The sequence below is a fragment of the Ylistrum balloti genome, unplaced genomic scaffold (genome assembly GCF_031769215.1).
Source record: "Ylistrum balloti isolate Yb309-2 unplaced genomic scaffold, AGI_CSIRO_Ybal_v1 Utg370528, whole genome shotgun sequence".
Taxonomy (NCBI): Eukaryota; Metazoa; Mollusca; class Bivalvia; order Pectinida; family Pectinidae; genus Ylistrum; species Ylistrum balloti.
Genome location: NW_026782337.1, coordinates 402,701 through 426,383, shown reverse-complemented (window position 1 = coordinate 426,383; position 23,683 = coordinate 402,701). Strand labels below are relative to the sequence as shown.

The 23,683-nt window shown below is 34.0% G+C and overlaps 3 protein-coding genes across 4 annotated transcripts; 1 reads left to right on the top strand and 2 right to left on the bottom strand.

Moving 5' to 3' along the window:
- Positions 1-972: 972 nt before the first annotated feature.
- On the bottom strand, positions 973-6,201 carry LOC132555921 (gamma-secretase subunit PEN-2-like). 2 transcript variants are annotated; one of them, XM_060220298.1, is made up of 5 exons: positions 6,132-6,201; positions 5,013-5,087; positions 4,544-4,648; positions 3,783-3,931; positions 973-2,997 (listed from the first exon to the last, which is right to left on the bottom strand). In XM_060220298.1, the coding sequence occupies exons 2-4, from the start codon at positions 5,071-5,073 to the stop codon at positions 3,792-3,794; spliced, it is 306 nt and encodes a 101-aa protein (XP_060076281.1). In that variant the 5' UTR covers positions 5,074-5,087; positions 6,132-6,201; the 3' UTR covers positions 973-2,997; positions 3,783-3,791. The 2 variants fall into 2 exon arrangements, with proteins under 2 accessions (XP_060076281.1, XP_060076282.1); XM_060220299.1 differs by lacking the exon at positions 6,132-6,201 and adding an exon at positions 6,073-6,090 and having other exon boundaries at positions 991-2,997.
- Positions 6,202-6,248: 47 nt separating this feature from the next.
- LOC132555920 (splicing factor U2AF 35 kDa subunit-like) lies at positions 6,249-17,466 on the top strand. The gene is made up of 8 exons (XM_060220297.1): positions 6,249-6,318; positions 7,098-7,185; positions 7,531-7,597; positions 12,904-12,977; positions 14,610-14,681; positions 15,810-15,943; positions 16,356-16,454; positions 16,812-17,466. Exons 1-8 carry the CDS (start codon positions 6,275-6,277, stop codon positions 16,954-16,956), a joined length of 723 nt encoding a protein of 240 aa, XP_060076280.1. The 5' UTR covers positions 6,249-6,274; the 3' UTR covers positions 16,957-17,466.
- Positions 17,467-18,025: 559 nt separating this feature from the next.
- On the bottom strand, positions 18,026-20,551 carry LOC132555919 (uncharacterized). Its single transcript, XM_060220296.1, has 4 exons — positions 20,414-20,551; positions 19,187-19,303; positions 18,618-18,799; positions 18,026-18,146 (listed from the first exon to the last, which is right to left on the bottom strand). Exons 1-4 carry the CDS (start codon positions 20,549-20,551, stop codon positions 18,026-18,028), a joined length of 558 nt encoding a protein of 185 aa, XP_060076279.1.
- Positions 20,552-23,683: the final 3,132 nt, after the last annotated feature.

Here is a 23,683-nt window from a genome sequence, read left to right as displayed (position 1 = left end):
ATTATAGTATACAACATCTTTCCTCCTTTCACCATTACAAAGTACTAGACTCAAATCACACAATTATAGTATACAACATCTTTCCTCCTTTCACCATTACAAAGTACTAGACTCAAATCACACAATTATAGTATACAACATCTTTCCTCCTTTCACCATTACAAAGTACTAGACTCAAATCACACAATTATAGTATACAATATCTTTCCTCCTTTCACCTTTCACCATTACAAAGTACTAGACTCAAATCACACAATTACAGTATACAATATCTTTCCTCCTTTCACCTTTCACCATTACAAAGTACTAGACTCAAATCACACAATTATAGTATACAATATCTTTCCTCCTTTCACCATTACAAAGTACTAGACTCAAATCACACAATTATAGTATACAACATCTTTCCTCCTTTCACCATTACAAAGTACTAGACTCAAATCACACAATTATAGTATACAACATCTTTCCTCCTTTCACCATTACAAAGTACTAGACTCAAATCACACAATTATAGTATACAACATCTTTCCTCCTTTCACCATTACAAAGTACTAGACTCAAATCACACAATTATAGTATACAACATCTTTCCTCCTTTCACCATTACAAAGTACTAGACTCAAATCACACAATTATAGTATACAACATCTTTCCTCCTTTCACCATTACAAAGTACTAGACTCAAATCACACAATTATAGTATACAATATCTTTCCTCCTTTCACCTTTCACCGTTACAAAGTACTAGACTCAAATCACACAATTATAGTATACAACATCTTTCCTCCTTTCACCATTACAAAGTACTAGACTCAAATCACACAATTATAGTATACAACATCTTTCCTCCTTTCACCATTACAAAGTACTAGACTCAAATCACACAATTATAGTATACAATATCTTTCCTCCTTTCACCTTTCACCATTACAAAGTACTAGACTCAAATCACACAATTGTAGTATACAACATCTTTCCTCCTTTCACCATTACAAAGTACTAGACTCAAATCACACAATTATAGTATACAACATCTTTCCTCCTTTCACCATTACAAAGTACTAGACTCAAATCACACAATTATAGTATACAACATCTTTCTTCCTTTCACCATTACAAAGTACTAGACTCACAAAGTGTAATCTCATTTATATGCAGCATTCTTGCCCTCATACATGTGTGTAGTGATACATAAATTAATTATAACTATATTTCCACAGAAAAGAATCCCTTAATGTATTTGTATCTAGGCATCAACTTTTAAGATATTCTCATACTTTTCAAAGAATTCCTCATTAAGCTGTCCTATCACAAATACTGATAACCTGTTATTGCTACAGATGCTGGAGTTTCTTCTGTTCTTCAATGGTAAAAAATAGTGTACTTTCACATGTCTTTGGAAACCAATATTTGTTTGCCTTTTATAAAATAACTTTATCTGTCATTTTTTTTTTAAAAAATGAAACATTTAAGCAGATAAATTCGAAAATGATCATGAAGAAAAAAATCAAACGTACAAATATAGCAGTTTCAACATTCTATCAATGTCTTTTTGTATAAATGTGGATTAATGTGATCAAACTTACACATAATGAAGCTGATTTCTGTATTTATCATGGTTCCTTTTACTGCAAACATCCTGAACAAAATAGTAGCATACAGAATACGTATGGTGATATTCTGGTGGCTAGCATATCACTAGACTCAAAGTCAAGGGTTGGGCTTATTACCAGACATGGGCTTATTACTGGAACCATAGAGTAGTAATACATAAATATACATCTAGATAAGCATTTAACAGAGTCATTCAGGGAGCATTCCTCATATAACAATTCAAAAGTTACATTGTATAGTTGGTGATATTCACAGGGGGGGTTAATCTAGTGCAAAATCAAATACCCAGTTTATCGTTTATAGTCAATCAAATTTCAGAAAATGTATTACACATTATCAGGAGGAGGTGCCCAAAACTTAAACTTTGTAAACTCGCCACAACCAGGAAAACAATAACATATTTTATCTGTGAAATTTGACAACTATACAGTACAATGTTTTAAACACTGTTGAATATAAATCAGTTTACTCATATAACTGATGAAATAATTTCTTTTTTTCTATCTTTAAAATTCTGGGATGTTGCATTGTCCATTTAACAAAACACTAAATCATATAAAACATACTACACCAAAATCATCATCTACTGTAGAAAAACTGTGTCAGGATTATGAATAATGATGAAGGACAAACCTGTGTATACAATGCAATATTTTTGTACATATAAAAATATTTTCTATGGCTGGTTACTTCAGAGAAGATGAATTTCTCAAACAATTTAACCAGTATCTTAGATATAATTTTTTATCATTTTATTTATGTCTATACTGTGTGAAACCCCTCCTGCTTGAGGAAACAATATTGTTCGAGACGGCTGAACCCACAATTTATAAATAAACAATTCATATATATATATATAATGTATATACTTGCTATATAGCACAAAATGTAAATATATACATATATCTATATACTCAGTGGGGAAATAAAATATTTGTAATGCAGGGAAAAAAACAAAACAAAAAACAAAACAGAACAAGAAACCAAATCTTGAAAGTTTCAAGTAGTAAACAGATATTCTAGCAAAGAAATCTGGGATACTGACTGTTGAAACAAATACCCATAAAAAATTATTATTAGTTTTGTACTTAAATTTAAAAGACAATCAAGGTCACACTCCTAGCTATGGTGTAAATGAGAGGTATAAGTCTTGTCTGTGGATACACACAGCGTTATATAGCTGTGGTATAAAATACTGCCGTCAGTCCAGAACCTGTCTATATAAATCTGTATTATTGATGTAAGAACACTCCCGTCGGTCCAGAACCTGTCTAGAATCTGCCGGAGAAAAAGATGTCTAATTATCACCTATGACGAGATCTAGTGAAAACCTAGTACATTTGCCTCATCAACACCAGACACTTGTCCACACCAACAAATCTGAAACAAAAACAACAAATGGTATATCCAATGCTATGAAAAATCTAGGAAATATTCAGAGTTTGATGTCGCAGCAAAACACTAAATACCAGTTTATAAAACAACAAAGCTCCTGTATGAACAAACCATAAATTTCACTCTCACCAGAGCATCATGCACCTGACTGACAAAAGGGTATTTTATAGACAAGAGTCATTCCCGGGTCACTGCCCTGTATTGGTTGGGTTGTGTCCTGAAAGGTCAGTGTCATGCACTTTGTAGATTGACAAGTACATATTCAACCCTCCAGCATTCAAGCTTTATTACAGAGAACCCCTTATGCATTTTTTTGCAGATCAAGTTTTATGTTTTTTTTTCTCAAAAATTAACTACACATAGTATTTTGTTTATTTGTGGATGAAGAATAATTGAGAAACTATGAATAACACTACAAAATTGATTTGCTTAAAAAATTGTGTCGATCTTAATTCATGGACACATGAATTCATGGTATAAATCAAAGTATAAAGTTCTTGAAAATTCTTGAAAAGATTTCATAAAGAAGTCAATAGACTATCAGCTCAGGCTGACAGGAATTTTCAATGTTCTCAACTTCTTCCAGACTTTTCCTTTGACATACAAGTATTTTTATTTCATTTTTTTCCCTTTCTTGTTTTAAAATCAAGTAAAAAAAGCAACATAGAAGATATAGATTGAGAGAATTTGGCTCTATTGCTTAAATCTAAAAATAAATACGCAGGAAATGGATAGTCAAGATTTTAAGAATTTTTCTTTATAAAATTCACCATAATTATTCAGGGAATGCCACGTGGAAGGATAAAGGAGAGGCGATCTCCTAGTTCTCCCCAAGTCACTCGATTTGTCTGAAATATCACAACCCATGTGATAATGATCGCCAGCCATATCACTGTCCCCACTATTGATCGAATCACATCTGCAACAAAAGAACCACAAAAATATGTATAAAAAATTCTTATCAACATGTTGTCTGGTATATGATTTAGATGGGAAATAGAGTCAGATTTACATAAGTGTGTGCTATGTGTTCAAAGCAAATAAATTTGTGCAGTTATCATCAGTGTCACTTCCTGTCAAAATTTGAAACAATTTTCTTAACTTTGCCAACGAAACCATGACATTCTAATTATAATAAGTAGACTTTAGTGTTCCCATACTAAGCTATAAACATGAACTTGATACATTTGTTTACAAATTATAAAGTTTTATCTAAGTTTTAACTTGTAACCACAAGACACATCTGTATCAGCTGATAGGAGCTAACCAATGGTATTGATACAAAAGAAAGCATGTAACAAAGGTTAAGCATGACCTTTGATCCCTCTACTATGACCTATGACCACCCAATCAGATACCGTAAAAACCCATGATCAGATATATGTTATAGTGATCTATACAAGTTTGACACATCTTCAAACAAATAAAATCAACATGTCCACATCGGTTTCTGCTTTAAATTTTCCAAGTCCCTATATTTGTTTTTCCCAAAAATTGACATGTTGACATCTATTTCTATTCTTAAACTTACATGTTCTTATCTGTTTCTGCTCCTGATAACTGGGTTGGATGAAAGCTTCCTTGAAAAACCAGACTGAGTTTACAAACCACAGGAATGGCAAAAGGGCGAACCCACCTGTAACAAAAAGCCAACGATGAGGGGACATGACAAAGAGTTTCCTCTGACTCCCAGATATACCAGGCAAAGTAATACGATAGTAGGAGCGGAAAAATGAGCGGCCAGACTGGGGTTCGAACCCAGAACCTTCCGACCTCTGGACAGATGCTCTACCAAATGAATTAACTGGTGGCCGACGATTGACCCAGTCCAGTTCTGCTACAGGATATTACACAAATTAAAATATCAACTAATGTCATATATTGCTTCAACGATAAATATAAACTATCATTGCACATTTTTTAACCACTTGGATTTGAATCAAATGTATAGATCTATATACCAATAGTAACTTTTCTCAAAATATTCTTAACCAACTTACCAATATAATATTTTCTGCACAAAGACAGTTTATCCTCATTACTGACTCGCTTAAGATCCATCTTGAAATTTTCAACTAAAAAGAAAAATTTATTGATAATTGCATTTATAAAAAAACAAAGCTCATTGCTTCTGAATCAAAACAGGACTTATTACAGGAAAATGAAATAGTGTCTGTTGGCTCAAAGCATGTTTGTACTTATGATTTATAAAGATAATCACTTAACAGTGATTAATGAAAACATTAACTTGTTACCATTGACAAAACAAGGACTTCCTAAGAAAATGGAAACTCTAAAATATATAAATCTGACCTGTCTGAACAAATCTACAGCTGTGTAATGAGGAATGAATGTTCCAAATTTTGTTTAATTCATATTGGAGTTTTTAAATAAAAAAAAAATGGTTAACATTAATTACCATGCCTTGAGCAACTGAGGCAAAATGCAGTTTTGATGAGGAGTCCAGATAACCATTTAAATAAATCATGATGAGTCCAGTTTTAAAGAGATATATTGGGTAGTCAAAGTTTGAGTGAGTCACACAAGAAAAGCACAAGTCCAGGACTCAAATATTTGAGTCCCAAAAATCAGTCAAAACAGTATGCATTGAATGGCTGTCAGTGGCAAAAATTGATTTTAATCTATTGAAGTACATATATATTGCCGTGATCTGTTTTCACTTTTAGAGGTTTGGTATATCTCTTCCAGTGTCATTGAATGTGCATATAATTTGGGTGACCATTTGTAAATCAGTGTATTAAGATTTCAAGGCTTACCAATTATGACGTTTAATAATAATGATAACAGTAACAACATATAGTGATAAAACCTAAGTGATATGTTACTGTCGTTTAATGTAATAAACTTTACAATGTGAATTTTAGTGAATATAGACTGAAATGATCCACAAACAAAAACAAAAACCCGAAAATAGTGGTCGTGCTGGTGAATCATACAAATTTGGGTTCAGTACACCGGTGTACGTAAACAGCTAACTGACAATTTTTGAAAGATGAGGAGTGTATAACAAGGAAATGTGGTCTAATGTTTCAATTTTACCTTAAGATTAATCAGCTTCGTTTCACAAAACCTCCGTTCTATAGAAATTATTATATTACCTTTTTACTGTATTCCAATCCACACTTCCGTAATGTGTAAAACGTCATTGATTTTGACGTACACGCAAATATCTGTGTCAGCAACACGCTCTTTCAGACACAAACTTCCTTCTAACGCTGATCAACATTAGCACGCACGGAAAATGGCTGAGTATTTGGCGTCGATTTTCGGCACAGAAAAAGACAAGTTAGTATTAATTTGAAAGTGTATGGCGAGAAGTTATAATAACAATGCTTTTTCCTTTCATCTTAGAGAATACCAACATGCATGTATTTGTCGTATAAGCTGTTATTTTGGGTTGAAGGCCAATGTTTTTGTTTCATGGCATCGCCTACAAAACAAAAATCAATAAATTATAATTTGTCTTGAACAGCTATGTTCTCGATTCAATATGAGGCTGTTACATCACTCATTTATTTGCAAAGGTACTTTTGTATAAATATAAATAAATCGGCAAATTATGAATTGTGGTGAAGTGCACGTAAAAGGCCGACTTGGAAATGGGACGAGTTGGTTCGCAAACGTTTGTAGCAAACCCATAAGTACGTCTTATAGGTCTATTAGCATTTCGCCTGGTAGCAGGTTATATTAAATAAATGGTTTGTCTTGATTCACTAAGGTATCTGTTTGATTTGATTTTCATACTACATATGGATCTATACAGACACATTTGTGCAATACGTGATGGCGTTGCAATGATTCGAATTGGAAATTGGGACGAGTTGACTCGTAAAACGTTTTGAAACGTTTGAAGTATACACTAATTACATGGATGATCTAATAATAGCATAATAGCGACGCCACTTGTATTTAGCTGGTCATTTAAAAGAAGTTGTATTGCTGGTGGTCATCATATTCCAATGGTCTATTTTTGAGTTGTAACTGAATTGTAGATCTGTATATGTGTATTTCAAGACAATGATTAAAGGAAAATGATTAAACTGTCATATTTCGTTATTTTTCAGAGTAAATTGTTCATTTTACTTCAAAATTGGAGCATGTCGACACGGAGAAAGATGTTCTCGTCTCCATAACAAACCAACATTCAGTCAGGTATTTAAATATGTTGTCAAACAGTAAGTTTGAACTGCAGATTAACATACATTTTATAAACATACAGCAATTGTAACCAGATTCTCAAGCTATACTGTATTATCAATACCTAGCTTTAAATCAACACATGCATTTTTAAGATGATATGATGAAACCCCCATTGAAATTTATACTTAAATAGAAAATGTAAGGCCAATTAAAATGGAATATGCCATGCAATACTTTCTCACATTATAATTGATTAAACCTTGGTTAATATAATCAAATTAAGATGGTCCTTATTCCTAATATCTATAGTATGTAGTGCTTGTTTGACAGTGACTTACAAGGCTTTTTACACTGCAGACTGTACTGATCCAGAATCTATACCTGAACCCACAGAATGCTGCGTTAACCGCTGACGGCTCTCACAGTGAGTAGAACACATAACATGTAATAGCACATACAATGTTGTAACAGATTTTATCTCTCTTATCCATACCTGAAGTTGCTGTATCAAACTTTTGTCAAAGTTAAAATACAGATGGTTAATATTGACCCTGCTGGCTTCAGTTTTTCAAAATATTGATGAAAATATATGATTATATACATTTCTACAATAATTTCTGCAATATTGAAATTAAAGAACTATAAAATGGGAGGCCAGAAGTAACTGAATTATTTTTTGAAAATAAGAAAGTAAACATTGCTTGACATCAAAAGATCATTTTGGGTAGAGGTTTGATGTTTCAAAGTTTAAATTTAGATTGAAGTCAACCATAAGGACATACAGCAGCTGAAGGATGAATTTTTCATTTGGTGTTGTGGTAACATAATTGTCAGCCTTGTGTTGTGGAACAAAACATCTCAGACTATTTTTAATTTTTGTAGACTTTATAGCTGATGATGTATCTTGATCCCAGAAAGCAATATTTTGCAGTAAAATTCTTAACAAGCAGGGCATTTATGCTGCAAAGTAATGTGAATCCTAATTACTGTATGGGACTTGATTAAGTTTTAAATCTTTAAATACCTTTTTTTCTCTCTGCTTTAGTGAGTCTAAGTTATGGTAAACCTTTGGTCAGTTTGAATATGGAATAGTTCAAACACAATTTTTGCAATAATAATGATAATTTACTGTCTAGTGATAGTTTGAACCCTCAGTAATCTTGTTTCTCTTGCAATTCAAAATGTTCTTCCACATTTTGAGATCACATATATAACAATTTGTAAAAATTGGTGTGTTAAGAATAAAATTATACACATAAATGACATTGAATTGGCATTGACTCAGTGTGATTGGTTTCATGTCTTACCATCACATTGTGTTCGTGACAGCTAACACAACTTGAGGCTCCAACTCTGTGTTACAAATGATTCATATACAGACCATAGAATATTGGTATCTGTAGTGTCGATGAGCAGCAGTGTTTCATTTTAATTTAATTTTCATTTTATTTTGTTTGAACTGACCGAAAATTTACCGTATGCTAACTGTCTTGATTTAATGGTTTTAAGAAGTTAGTTCTTTTTGGTAAGGTTTAAAAGACATTAATTAATTGGATTTTTTTTCATCCATTGCAATCAATATTATTTTTTTTTTAATGCAAAAAAAAGAAAATTAAAAAGAGATATATTTATTGTTTAATCTGCATGTCATATACTCAGTAAATTTTCATTCTTTGTTGAAGTTTATATTGCCAGTACAAAATGTGTACACTTAGTCAGGAAAAAGAAGTCTTTGTGCTTCAGAACTCAGAATCATGTCTGTATTGTCTACTTCAGAAAATTGCTACAATTTCTTTTTTCTTTAAATTGGTTGATTCAATTAACATATTGTATATAAATATAATGATCATGAATTTATTTACACTTAAAACAACTATTAATACTCCACTTTTTTTCAACAGCTGTTTTCTACAAATATCTCTTTGTGTTTTTTGTGATACATATTTTAGCCTTTCTGTAGTAGTAGAATTGACTATGACCGGGCCGTTTGGGTAATGCCCATATTTATCAAAAATTTGATATAGAGCTGGTATTAAACAATAAGACATCTACAATTATAAACACTTTGTGGGTCTTTATGTGTTTTTATTGGTGATTTATGATTTTTAATAATTTTCCGTTTTATTTTCCTTTCAGTTTTGTTATGATTTTGTTTAATTCTTAGTGCCTGTGTCCTGGAATATAGCTGTATCTCTGTGTTGCAGAATCTCCCCAACAGAGGCAAAACATCTTTGTCGTAATACAAATATGGGTCTTTCAAAATCCAGTCTATCCAGTATGTATCCTAAATGATGCATTGTTATCAATAATCAACATGACAGAAAACGTATGATGTCATATATGCCTACTTTACTCCTTAACCAATTTCTTATAATTAATTTTCTGACAGTCTCTTTTAAATTAAGTCCTTGGAATAGATTCTTTAAGACAAAAATATCCTATTTTAGAAATGAAAATGTTTGCATTGTTAAATACTAAATTTCCGAGACCTGTAATACAGTATCATGGACAAATGTTTTACCCCTGGTCAACTGTAAACGAGATTATATTTTGTTTATAAGATATTTGCATGGATATGTAGCTTGAGTGTAGCGTGCCTGTAGATTTAGTCTGTGTTTTAGTTGCATGATTGCTTGTTTGAATGACCAGCATCTCTGCATGACTCATTGTTGTGGTGTAAATCATGAAGTACACATCTGGTTAGGTTTGTTCACAATGTTCAACAATCAATGTTTACATAACATGAATATAAAAATATGATTTTATGATTTTTGATTTGTTAATGTTAAAATAATATTCTGGAAAAAAGCACATGAATATTTACAAGAGCATTTTTTTTAAAGTTAACAATTTCTTGTACAATCATATTACATTATTACATGAATGGACTTCTCTTTATATCCCTTTAATATACATTATAAATAAATAAAAAAGATGTTTTAAAAAAATATGATAATTTCATTTGTGTACTTTATCTGTTTACAAGCTTGCTAATATGGACTAATCTAGGGTTTGTACCACAAAAGTAAAGATGAAATACCTGAAAGACTATGCTATAAATTATTAATCAAAGGAATGCTTTGATAGTAATTAACAATTGTTAACTCCATATCAAGGCCATATAAAAGATGTTTCCACTTTTATTGTAAAATTTCAACTATTTTCCCTAATTATTTTGGTGCTGATATTATCTTGGAAAAGAATCGGGTGTTAACAGTAAATGATGAGTAGACATGTAAGACGTGGAATCTATAACAATGAAGTAAATGTTTATTTAGGGAGTTATGTGCTGTTGAAGCAGTTTCATTCATGAACACATATTCAACTAAATTTGGTTGTCCAACTTATTCTACAAATTGCTACTAGGGAAACTGAACACATTTCGACTAAATTTGGTCAGAAGAATCATTGGGAGCAGGGCATTAGTTTTATTATAAAGGTTGTGCTGGCTCCCTTGGGTCTGAGGGATGGAGTCCAAATTTGTCACATTCTTTAAATTCCTTGTTCCTCTGTGGGAATGTTGGGATTCAGTCCCAATTTGGTCTGAAGCATCCTTGTGTGAAGAGAATCAGTTTTGTACAAATGGTTGGTCTTGGCTCCCTGGAGTAGAGGGGAAGGCCCCAATAGGAGAAATAGAGCCAATTCTTTAAATCATTTTCCTAGGAAGCAGGGAAATCGATTTTGTATAGGGAGTGGGTCTCAGGTCCATTTGAATGGAAGGGGTAGACCTAAATAGAGGGAAAAATTTTAGAAGACATGAAAATAGCATGTGTAATGTGTGACAAGATCATTGATGAGCACATTCAACATAGACTGATAAATAGACATCAGAATTTGCAATTTTAAACAACAGAAAGACAATTGTTTTTAAATTGATAATTGTGCCATCTTGACTGTTTGAAACCAAAGTAAAATGCCTTTTATCTGGCCTTGTAAGAATTAACTGCACTGTATGGTTGATTGTGAGCGCTAACATGTTTGTTTCAGTCGCTATGGATGACGTGGAGGCACAACAGGACTTTGATGATTTTTTTGAGGAAGTATTTTGTGAATTAGAAGACAAGGTAAAGTCTTGTTCAAATTTAGACCTTAAATATTACGATGATTGTGGACCAACTTCTCCGCCAAAATCGCTTCAGAGTTTTCTCCAACTTCCTTTATCAACATTTTGAAGTTTGATTTGTTTAAATATTTGACAATTTAAAGAAAATACTTTTAGATGGTGAAATGGTAGAACAAAATTTTATTAATGTTATTTATCATTACTTACTGTGGTAAGGGCTTGCAGTCAAGACAGAACTTTAACTTACGGAAAGAGGTGAGCTTGTTCACAACAGGGAAATAACTCATAGAAGGGGGATCGGCACGAGGAAAGGGAAGTAATTCGTGGAAGGGGGTGGCTTATTGGACAAGGAAATAACTCATAGAGGGGGGATGGGCACAAGGACAGGGAAGTAATTTCTGGAAGGGGGTGGCTTATTGGACAAGGATGTAATTCGTGGAAGGGGATGGCTTATTGGACAAGGATGTAATTCGTGGAAGGGGATTGCTTATTGGACAAGGATGTAATTTGTGGAAGGGGGTGGCTTATCGGACAAGGATGTAATTCGTGGAAGGGGATGGCTTATTGGACAAGGAAATAACTCATAGAAGGGAGGTGGGCACAAGGACAGGGAAGTAATTTGGAAGGGGGTGGCTTATTGCAGGACAAGGATGTAATTCGTAGAAGGGGTGGGGAATAACTCAATGAAGGGGATGGGCTTATTGCAAGACTGTTAAATAGCTGTTCTTAACATTTTGACTCAACTGAAATGTACATTACCATACACAAGTTGTTTATCCAATATATAGGATTGTGTTTTTAATCTTTCTTTAACAGACTCTTTTGAAGTTTGTGGACATCAGTGTTGATGTAAGTTTGGAATATTGACTGAAATTGAATTGATGAGAACTTCATAGCGAATATAGTTTGGCGAGAGGTTGGTTTGATATATATAAGAGTGTGTCTAGAAACATTTACTGTGATTGTGTCAAAACTAGATACACTCTTGTATATAAATCCTTAATATGGCTTCTTTGAATTTCAGATCACATAAGATTGACAGAACAAAATGGTTTGATTTTTTCAGTCAAGAAAACTTTTACAGGAGATACATGTAACATCCTCATATTTATCGAGCACACACCCTGATTATTTAACCAGCATAACATCTGCTATTACAATATTTCCAGGAATGATCACCCAGGAACTTTAAAATGTGTATAAATTATATAAAGAAATAAAAAAAGAGACCATTCTTAAATATTTTTGAAGTTTTTCTTGACTTAAAAAACAGAATTATTATTAAACTCTGACCATTTCTGGTATGTATATATTGTTGCTTGACCAAATAAATTCAAAAGAAAAATTCCAAACAACCGAGTACAGTCCTATTTACAGCAAGAATGGACATCAAATTAACTTTGTAAATACATAACATTTGTATAGGAAAAGTTAAAAGTTCTATTCCTATAGTTTTATAGATTTTGTTTAAGGGTTTTGCTCTATTGTATAGATATCAGATTTGGTCATTGTTTAAACTGTCATGATCATGATACAAAGAAGACTGGCTGTCCAATCGGAATGCAGTATCAACAGATCTCAGCCAATCAAATGGCAGTGTAAGTCCATTGAAGTTGTTTGGGAGAGGACACATATGAGTTACTTTGAGTGCTTGTTTTTGTTTTTAGTCCAAATGGATGAGTTAGCTATACAGCAGCACTATGATGAGTTCTTTGAAGAAGTCTATGTAGAAATGGAGAAGGTAGGCAACCTCAATGTAATATTCAACTTGAATACAATGTATAGTACATAGAAAGTGAAAGTAAACTTACGCGTGATGTAATGTGCATGGAAAATGAAAGTAAAATTACCCAATGATGTATAAAGGAAATGAAAGTAAAATTACCTAGTGAAGTTCTCTGTATAGGAAATTAAATAATAGTTGCCCATTATATATTTTGTCTAGAAAACAAAGTAATTTTGACAATGACCTGACGTGTGAATATCTAGCTTCCACATATAAACTTAAGTCAGTGATGTTGATATCCACAATTTGGCTATAAGGATAATCTAGCTTAAAAAAACCAATAAAAAGCAAAAGAATTTCTTCAGGTATTTGGTCATACTGTGACCTTGACCCTTTGTTTCAATTGCTGTCTGATTAGGACAATAGTAATAATAGGTAAATAACAAGATTGCATTTGAACGGATTTTGCAATATATACTGTATCACAGTGAAACTTGTGACCAAAGGAACAGGTAAGTTAATTAAGCTGCTGACTGCTGTGTCACCAGGTAAAAGTTCTGTGATGTGTTTTCCAACATCACCTTACCATTTTATCAGCGATATCCATTGATTGGAAGTGGCAGTAATCTTGTCAAAATGGGCTAGAAACTTCAGAAAAATGAAGATGATCATTTAAAACTCAGATATGTAGGCAGAAATTTAAACAAATTTTAGAATGTTTATATTTTGCTAGAAATTTTTGTCATAAAAATGTCCTAGAAAGAGAAACATATGTTGAGGCATTCTCTCATTGCGGGAGAAAGTAACTTTGTAGAATCAATAACTGTATGTACATGTGCAATATACAACACAAGTGCAGACATTGTATACATAATACTTTTATGTTTTAAGGATTAAATTACTATTGAAAAAATGAGAAAGGTTTCAATGTTAAATAGATGAAGATTAGCTATATAAGTGTATGTGTAGTTCCTTTATTTATTGTGCTCACATCCAAGCCAAAGTCTTAGAATGGTATATGATGGACAGATTTAGTTACTCACTACAGTTACTGGTTGGAAGTCTAGACCTCACAATAGTTTACTAATGCAGTCACTGATGGCTCCACTGGTTAGCCTAGATACTGGGATAGCAAATGTTAAATGTCTGGTGTTACTGAAGGCCTAAGTCTAAAACTTGGAAGGGTATGTAAACCTATCCATGTAGAGTAGGTAATCGCTTTGGTCACTGACAGTCCGAGACATACCATCGTCTCTAAAGGGAGTACTAGCCTATTGATTTACATAGGTGCTCACAAGGGCGATTGACATCAAGTTTCAATAATGACATGGATTTGAACCTACATGTACCTTCTTTTTGTTTTAATGCAAAAAAATGTTACTTTTATATTTTTGTAGACAGATCTGAACTCATTCCACATTCATCAGCAATCTTGTATTAATTCATTGTCATTCGCTTCAATTTAAATCATCCTTGTTTGGAATTCTTTGGATATTCTTTTTCTGTCAGATGGGCTCAACTTCGAATATGATGCTAACCTGTCATGCTTGTACATTTATTTTATTTGTGTCGTCATATGAGGAATTTACCACAGGTAATATATAGATAAAATGAAAGTAGACATATAATTATTTGGTGTGATTTCAGTATGGTGAAATTGAAGAAATGAATGTCTGTGACAACCTTGGAGATCACTTGGTGGGGAATGTCTACGTAAAGGTAAGATTCCCACAGCCATCATTAATACCAATAGATTATATATGAGTGGTCAGCTGGCCCATTTGTAACACATGGCTTTCACCTAGATGTCCTGGGTTCGACCCTTTGGTTACTTCCATCTTTGTAACAGAAGTGATTAATATAAGTTGGAATATTTTACTTCACATTTGTAAAATAAATGAAGTTTTAAGTACAGTGTAATAGTGTAATGTTCTGGTCTTTTAAACAAGTCATATTAGTATTGTCATCAAGTTCTCAAAATAAGGTACTGGATTTAAATTATCAGCTGTGTGTAATTTGTTCATCACACTTTTCAATTTCTGTGCTACTAGTCTAGTTTTAATACCTTTAAGTAAGCCATTTTCACATATTGGAGGATCACTTGCTTTCTCGAAAATTCTCATTTAGTTTACGATTGGAATGCTACTGAATCAAAAAGTTGTTTATTCTGTGGTACTAAATTGTAATGATTATCCGGGCAGCTAGAAGAAATGAGCCTTTTTCAGTAATTGTTATACAAAGTTAAAAGCAATCCTATGTAAAATTAAGAAAAAAATCGGGGGGAAAATAGGATGATTAGGGATACAGGACCCCATCAGGATTATCCCAGTGTTGTATTTAAAAAAGGAGAGAAATATCACATAACCAGCCTATTTTGTCACGTCGTATGGCCATGTCATAAGTATTGCAAGTCACATGTGTAATCATACTACTGTAACGTCATAAATAGGGAACATCTTAATTGTGTCATGGTTGTCTCGGTAGAGAATTTCTTTCTCTCTGATAGAGAACTAAGTTTGTCTCGGTAGAGAATTTCTTTCTCTCTGATAGAGAACCAAGTTTGTCTCGGTAGAGAATTTCTTTCTCTCTGATAGAGAAATAAAGTTAGAGAGTTTTCAGAAAGTTTTTGTGAGCTTGTGATAAATAGAATCTTACACTCATGCAACTTCAGTATGGAATTCAATACACTTCTGAAAAACCGTTGATGTGTTGCTCGCCTAATGGCTCGTGATGTTCTATACTGCATCAACATGAGCATAAGATCAGCTAAATCTGTTAACTGAGACAGCCAGTAGCTCAGCCTTTCTGTTACTATACCTATATCAGTCAGATTATATTGTGTTACAGTACCGCTATGAAGAGGATGCTGAGAAAAGTATGAACGACTTGAACAATCGTTGGTTCAATGGTAGACCTGTCCATTCGGAATTATCCCCAGTCACAGACTTTCGGGAGGCATGCTGTCGTCAGTATGAGATGGGGTAAGTAGAATTCTTAGACTTGCATCAATACCGATGCTCAGTAGAACTGGTCCATAGGACTATTGTAATCAAAAATATTAACTTTTATAGAATCAGTGAAATGCTGTAAAAAGAGGTTGTTGTTTCCATGGGGTATTTTACAATATTTTCGAGGTTGGAACAAACTAAGTTGAAAATAAGATTAACAGAAAAAACGTATAGTTGGTTTCCTAACATTTTTATGTGGAGCTTTTAACACTACAGAAACTTGAAATATTAAGAAAAACAGCATCTTTGAAAAAAAAATTTAATTTGATTTGGCCTATAAAATTTACCTTTATTAAAAGTTAAATCTTGGGTATTGGGTATGAGGTATGATCGAAAAGCAATAAATGTGTCATCAGTAAATTAAATCTGTTTGTTTCGTCCACAGAGAATGTACCCGAGGGGGATTCTGCAACTTTATGCACTTGAAGCCAATTTCAAGGGAGCTCCGGCGTGAACTTTACGGTCGCAGCAGGAAGAAGAGGAGGTAAGGCTGTTTCTATATTTTATGGTGCAAAGTGATTTTGTAAAATTAAAAATGAGGGCAAATGTTTATAGGAATTTATAACTAAATTGTCTGACTCCAATAGGAATTTAAAATAGGGAAAAAAAGCAATAATCAAAAATATTTCAGGGGCTTTCTTGTCGTTCTGTCACATCTACTTTAAATGTTTTTTCAAAGCGTGAAACTGACGATAATGATTTCAAATTTTAAAAATTAGCATCATTTCAAATTTCTGTTTAGAACTTTTTGAATGAACAGTAGTTATTGAATGTAGAACAAAATGTGAGCAATAGAAATGAAATATCTCTATTGTTACCTTCAACTATTTTATTATTAAAGGTCAAGGTCCAGGTCACCACCAACACGAGGTCGCAGCAGGAGTCGGGAGAGGAAGAGGTCACGTAGTAGGGAAAGGAGATCTTCATCTCGTGGACGAGATCGCCGTGGTAGAAAAGAGCGGGATGGTCGTCAGGGACGATACTAAACATAACACAACCAAGGACAAAATTTCATATAGACTTAATCATATACCAACGTTTTTAACTTTTGTCCACTTAATGTGAATGGATTTGGTGAAATCGCATACAGCGTTTTCAATACATCTGACTGCAGACAAATCTGCAGCCGACAATATTGAACATATACCCTAGTTCCTCTTGATTGATGATGGGACTTGTGTGAGGACTATGCTACATTGTCCGATTCAAGAATGAGGCACCGATTTTAATTTTTACGACCATTCAGGACACTGATATTAAGTCCTACAGTTTCATATTAATAATTTGCTGTTGCGGTAGTATCCCTGACATGACAATGGAGTAATGTGTTTATAAATGACATATTTGACATGTTGGATGTTTCACATTGACGAAGAAAGGTGTTCGCAGATCATTTTATTTTTATTTTCAAACTTCACTTTTCTACATCATTGTCATCTTTTTCAATGTTTTATTGAATTCCGTCATGAAGTGAAATAAAATTTATTCAGGTACAAGTCCTTTTTTCTAATTTATCACAATTTCAAATTTTTCTGTTTGTCCATATGTGTTTGAATGGTTTTGTCTGATGGTCATGTGACATTGGGTGAAAATAACGTTACTATCCTTTATCTGCAAAAGCAGGGATTTACAACTACAGTAACTGATGAAAGATGAAATGTTTGTTGGCCAAGTTTATCATCCCATGGGCAGTAAGGATCATTTTGACGAGTGTGTCACTTTGTTTTCCTGTTTTGAAGGGTATGTCATTTTATTTTCCTGTTTTGAAGGGTGTGTCACTTAATTTTCCTGTTAACAGTCGGGGTTTAAGGCAGAGAGTCTCCTTGTAGCTGGTGGCTGCCTAATTGAACAATGGAAGTTGATGTGGAGATGGCAAATATTGAACGAACCAGAGTATGCTAGCTCTCTTTTCGTCAATTAAAAACAAAAGCATTTGACTCGATGCTAATCTAATTAAAGAAGGATATACATATATATGTATTAACAAAAGAGTGTCTTATATATCAAATTTCTATTTATTTCAATATATAACATTTCTTGAGAGAATGGACCCATTTACTTGACGGCTGGTAGTTTCAGGGTTTGACATATCAGTGACATGGATTTCATCCTTTTTCGTGTTGGCCATTGGAATGCATGCATGGCTTCTGTCAACAATGTCGACTCCTTGTACGCCCTAAAAACAAGGATAAGATCTGGTCGTTAGTAACAAATAGTTACCACAGAGTAAAAGTCAATAAGACGAGATGTTCCGGATGAGTAACTTCAGAGTCTCTTGCTTCATCAACATGTCATGTAAATCTTGTTCAAACCAAGATAATAATTCCTTTAATTCCTTAATGGGAATAGTATATCTCGTCGAATTATGAAAATCCGATCATACGGGCATCACGTAGTGTCATGCATGACCCGGATGTTGAATTGGCGGGTGTTTATGATAGCGAGTAAAAGTTGACATTATTACAACAACAAACTACGAAGAAAATTGGTATTCAAGTCAAAGTTATACTAATGTTACCAGTGATCCTGAATATTTTAAAGTTATTTTTGAAATTGTAAGATACTAGAATGGCGCCATCTTTCATCAGGGTGGTACCAATTTCGATAACATAATGCGATCGGTTTTAAGGTTGCGTCATCTACTCACCTGTTCCGTCTATTTTTGCTTTTGATTTTTGCCAAAAGTTCTGGTGTTGAGCTAGGGCTGCCAGTGGCGACACTCGGTGGCCGGTAATCCAAGGTCGATCGACTCAGGGGAGGTAATTTCTCATTGGCATTCCAGACGCTAGGTCTGCATATTGTGTTGAACGTTTTGACCTCGTTGAACTCCTTCGAAACAAAAAAAAAAATGAACATCACAAGATGTTTAAGTTCAGCCGGATGTGTCCTTTTGGTGTTTTATTATATACCAGTCAACGCCGTGGAACAATCAAAATATGAATTAAAATATTAGGACTCCAAGAATGTCTTTTCCTCCAGATAAGTTTGAGGAAAAAAATCTTCCAATGAATATGCCACAGCTTTCGTATGTTAAACTTTACATGTCACGACAATGTCAACCAGGAGCGTTTAATCCCAGTAAACTCGATAAGTCCCTTACCCTCTATCCCCACCCCTCCTCAGCATCTATCTATATGCATGTACGGAAGATATATTGAGATATCGGCGTTTAATTCAGTACAGGATGTCATTTGTCTATTCTATGGCAGTTCATACCTGCTGAGATCCGAAGTAGGTCTCGCGGTTGACGTCGCCGATATAACTGAGGAAATCTCTCCTGTTTGAAGACAACCATTTTGCCTTTTCGTCACTTCGGTTCGGGGTTGGAAGCACCTATAGAGAAAAGAACCACAAAACTGCATAGTATTCATGTTCTAAAATATCTCTCCTTTGTTAGTGAATGTTCCACGCAAAGCACCGAAACGCAAAACAGTAACGGTCCATCTAGATGTATGAAGATGTAGCTCTACTTCAAACAGGATGACAATGGATATCAACAGTTTTCAATCAAAGTAAATTATGGTTATTACAGAACGTGACCAGATAACTAAAATTATGGCAAAATAAAATATATATACAAATCCGAATGACAGCTATAAGACCACCGTCTAAGGAGATTGCTGGAAAGGCACACAATGGAAAATTATCTTCAGTACAAATTTAAAGATTCGATTCAGCAATTGAATTCTGCTTTATTGTACAGCTGTTTCGTCCTTCAAGGATGACAAGTTATACAGTAGTTAAAATCATAGAGAAGACCAGACAGTATTAAATGAACGAATCTGAAAAGACTCGATAATTAAAATGAACGGGGGTTTTCGAGTAACATGGTCGTTTATCACAACAACGATAAGTTCCGTTAAACAAGACCACTTTACCGAAAACATGTACATTTATATGTGCTAGAAAAACGGATAGCTCACAGAATTAATTACTACTTATACGCTCTCATTTTATAACATATAGAGTTTACTTTCTGAAATATTTATTATAAACCCGGTCTTACCCAGATAGATAAGGGGGTGGGTTGGGATGTGGGTTGGGGGAACTACAACAAGAGAGGAATTCAAACGCAGAAAAATCGTGTTGAATTAAATCTACCATTCTAATAGTCACATAATTTTGCAATAATAATTAGTAAGTCGATTCACAAAAGAAAAATATGTAACAGACGTACAGATAATGTGAGCTGATTAGACTCAGAAAACTTTTCTAAAAACAACTCTTTCAGTAAGTGTTTGTTTGTAAAGTTAGAATTACACGTATCACCGGTTTTCGTAGCATTAACATTATGATCGGGATCAAATTTGGAATCAATTTAGTACTGGTGACCGAGCTATATAGCCAATGCTGAAGACCAGGCAGACGGATAGACAGATTGGACACATAAATACACAAACGGACGCACATAGTCAAACAGGCACATAGACAGTTGTTTCATACCTGGGCTGGAGACGGAGGCCTAAGTGGTTTGGGTCTGTAAAAAGACAATCCGGAAGGTCCGAAGTCCTTCCAATATGTGGATAAAACTCGCCAATCATCAGTTCCAAAGGAATAGTGTGTCTTGTGGATATCAGCCATGTTCTTTTTTGCGGATATCGCTCATGTAAATAGAAGTAGGCTTTCCATTTGCTTAGTCCACATATTACTAGTCGTAGGCAAGAGAGGTTATTATGACGTCATAGTTATTATTACGTCATAATGCATGTTACAGTGTTGAGGGCGAGAGTAGATATCGAATATAGTCCGCCGTCAAATATTAGGTGCCAGGAGCAAATCTGGATTTCGACCAATTAAAACTAGAAACAACATATCAATTTTCATGATATTTTAATATTTGACCAAAATACGTTACAGTTTTCGTGATTTCTCAAATAATAAACGTTTACAAGTTTGCATAATTCGGTTTCGTTTCCGACATTGTGAAAACTCCTTAACTTCCACGAATCTGTTGGTTCTATCAGATAACGTCGTGCTAACTTACTTATTGGGATAGTCGATACTGATTAAACTATCATTCTTTCTGATTACAACTGTACAACGTACACGTGCGAACTTATCTTCACATTTACAGCTTCAGAGGAAATCTTTGCGGGACCTAACAGGACTGGCGGTCCGCGGATTATTTAGAAGTATTCCGACTTACCGTACTTATGGTGTATCGAATCGTCCTCCTTGAATTTGTCACTGTTTTCTCCAGTATTGAAGTGTTGGGAGACTGAAGGCTTTCAGCCATTCATCAGTACCACATATTAGTACTCCTTTAAAAATTCATGCATCTTCTATAACTGACAATCTATACCTTTTTCATATATACGTTGAAACTTTTGTTTGGTTAGTCAATATATTAGTGTATACAGGGTGGGCGGGTGACACAGTGGTAAATTTCGTGTTATTTTAACACAAGACGTCAAAATATATTTGAAAAAGAAACCGAAGGACTTCGCTATGTCTTTGAGACCTGTTTTGATAAGTTCTTCGATAATTTCAGCCTCTTACGAAAACAAGTCAGCTATGAGAGAGGTCCGGTTAAACCCAAAGGAATGACAACAGTCTGTAGGAAGATCTTTTCACCAAACGAAGTAACTGTCATTCAGGATTACGGCCGTCGTACATTACTGGTGAATAATGCACGTGTTAAAATTCTATTTAAAAATGGCACGTCGAAAATTGATATATACTGAAAATGGCGTCTGGAATAATTCAAGATGGTATGACATACATGAAAATAGATGTACGTTTTAATGTTAGACATTCTGTAATGTCTCAGCCAAAGCAGCGTCTGAACCAAACCGGGCATATTAAAGACGCATAATAGAAAGTGTCCAGGTCTGGTAGACATAGAAAACTTCAGATAGAGAAGATCGACTTATGTTTAATCAGAAAGGGTGACACCCCTTCACCACTTCCATCAGGTTCAGTGGAATGTCAATGAAGTATAAGTGACTTTGCTCTCGCTGACCACTCTTCTGTTGACATGTAATATAAACTTGATTATTCATTTACATGTCCTGGACGGAACTTTAAAGGACAGAGCTTCAAACTCTGGCTGTTCCGTATTTCAAAGTCCATCCATTGGCCAATCGGCCTATCCTAATGAATGAGAACACCAAAACACATATAACCAGCCTAGTACAAACATTAACCTTATGCACCGGATCTAAAATGCCGAACAACTGAAGAAATGGGCTGCCTTGATTTAACAATGGGGTTTGGTCAGTGGGATGAGACGACGGGCACCAGACTTGTACCAGAAGCATGGTGGCTATACCTGATATTGACATTTTCATACCCAATAGAACACCTTGATTAGTTCATCTTCTTGATAAAGTAACATATTTGGTTATTTGATGACGTGTCTGTTTTTTCAAGACTTTGGGAATGTCTTTTGGAACATGCATTTTAAACATGATACAGCACTTCCGGTTCCGGAAAGGTCTTATTACAAGAGAATTACTAGCAACAAGGATATATCGACTGGGCTATTTATTTGTGACTTCCCCTAAGGTGTTGTTAAAGACATTACAACAAAATTATGTTTCAGCTATAAAAGAGCTTACTTATAAAATCATTTAAATTTGCTGTAACCGTGGCTTGTCAGAGACCTATATTGAGGTTACTATAGAACTGTAGATCCTCCTGTTGATACAGGCCTATTGTATATAATAAATACCTATCTATACAGGCCAACTGTATATAACACATACCTGTCTATACTGGCCTACTGTATATAACAAATACCTGTCTATACAGGCCAACTACATATAACAAATACCTGTGTATACAGGCCTACTGTATATAATAGATACCTGTGTATACAGGCCTACTGTATATAACAAATACCTATCTATACAGGCCTACTGTATATAACACATACCTGTCTATACAGGTCAACTGTATATAACACATACCTGTCTATACAGGCCAACTGTTTATAATAAATACCTGACTATAAAGGTCAACTGTATATAACAAATACCTGTCTATACAGGACAACTGTATATAACAAATACCTGTCTATACAGGACCACTGTATATAATAAATACCTGTCTATACAGGCCTACTGTATATAACAAATACCTGTCTATACAGGCCAACTGTATATAACAAATACCTGTGTATACAGGTCAACTGTATATAATAAATACCTGTCTATACAGGCCAACTGTATATAACAAATACCTGACTATAAAGGTCAACTGTATATAATAACTATATAACACATACCTGTATATAATATAATACCTGTCTATATAATAAATACCTGTCTATACAGGCCTACTGTATATAACAACTGTATATAACAAATACCTGTATATAACACATACCTGGGTCAACTGTATATAACACATACCTGTCTATACAGGCCAACTGTTTATAATAAATACCTGACTATAAAGGTCAACTGTATATAACAAATACCTGTCTATACAGGACAACTGTATATAACACATACCTGTCTATACAGGACTACTGTATATAATAAATACCTGTCTATACAGGCCCACTGTATATAATAAATACCTGTCTATACAGGCCTACTGTATATAACAAATACCTGTCTATACAGGCCAACTGTATATAATAAATACCTGTCTATACAGGCCAACTGTATATAACAAATACCTGTCTATACAGGCCAACTGTATATAACAAATACCTGTCTATACAGGCCTACTGTATGTAACAAATACCTGTCTATACAGGCCATT

Excerpts from the sequence above, each read along its gene's own strand:
- LOC132555921 (XM_060220298.1), bottom strand. The coding sequence starts at position 5,073 with ATGGATCTTAAGCGAGTCAGTAATGAGGATAAACTGTCTTTGTGCAGA. Across the intron at positions 4,649-5,012 it reads GTGCAGAAAATATTATATTG|GTGGGTTCGCCCTTTTGCCA; the intron begins GTAAGTTGGTTA and ends TTTTTGTTACAG. Across the intron at positions 3,932-4,543 it reads GCAGAAACAGATAAGAACAT|ATGTGATTCGATCAATAGTG; the intron begins GTAAGTTTAAGA and ends CTTTTGTTGCAG.
- LOC132555920 (XM_060220297.1), top strand. The coding sequence starts at position 6,275 with ATGGCTGAGTATTTGGCGTCGATTTTCGGCACAGAAAAAGACAA. Across the intron at positions 14,682-15,809 it reads TGGGGAATGTCTACGTAAAG|TACCGCTATGAAGAGGATGC; the intron begins GTAAGATTCCCA and ends ATTGTGTTACAG. Across the intron at positions 15,944-16,355 it reads TGTCGTCAGTATGAGATGGG|AGAATGTACCCGAGGGGGAT; the intron begins GTAAGTAGAATT and ends TTTCGTCCACAG.
- LOC132555919 (XM_060220296.1), bottom strand. The coding sequence starts at position 20,551 with ATGGCTGATATCCACAAGACACACTATTCCTTTGGAACTGATGATTGG. Across the intron at positions 18,800-19,186 it reads CCTACTTCGGATCTCAGCAG|GAGTTCAACGAGGTCAAAAC; the intron begins GTATGAACTGCC and ends TTTGTTTCGAAG. Across the intron at positions 18,147-18,617 it reads AGCAAAAATAGACGGAACAG|GGCGTACAAGGAGTCGACAT; the intron begins GTGAGTAGATGA and ends CCTTGTTTTTAG.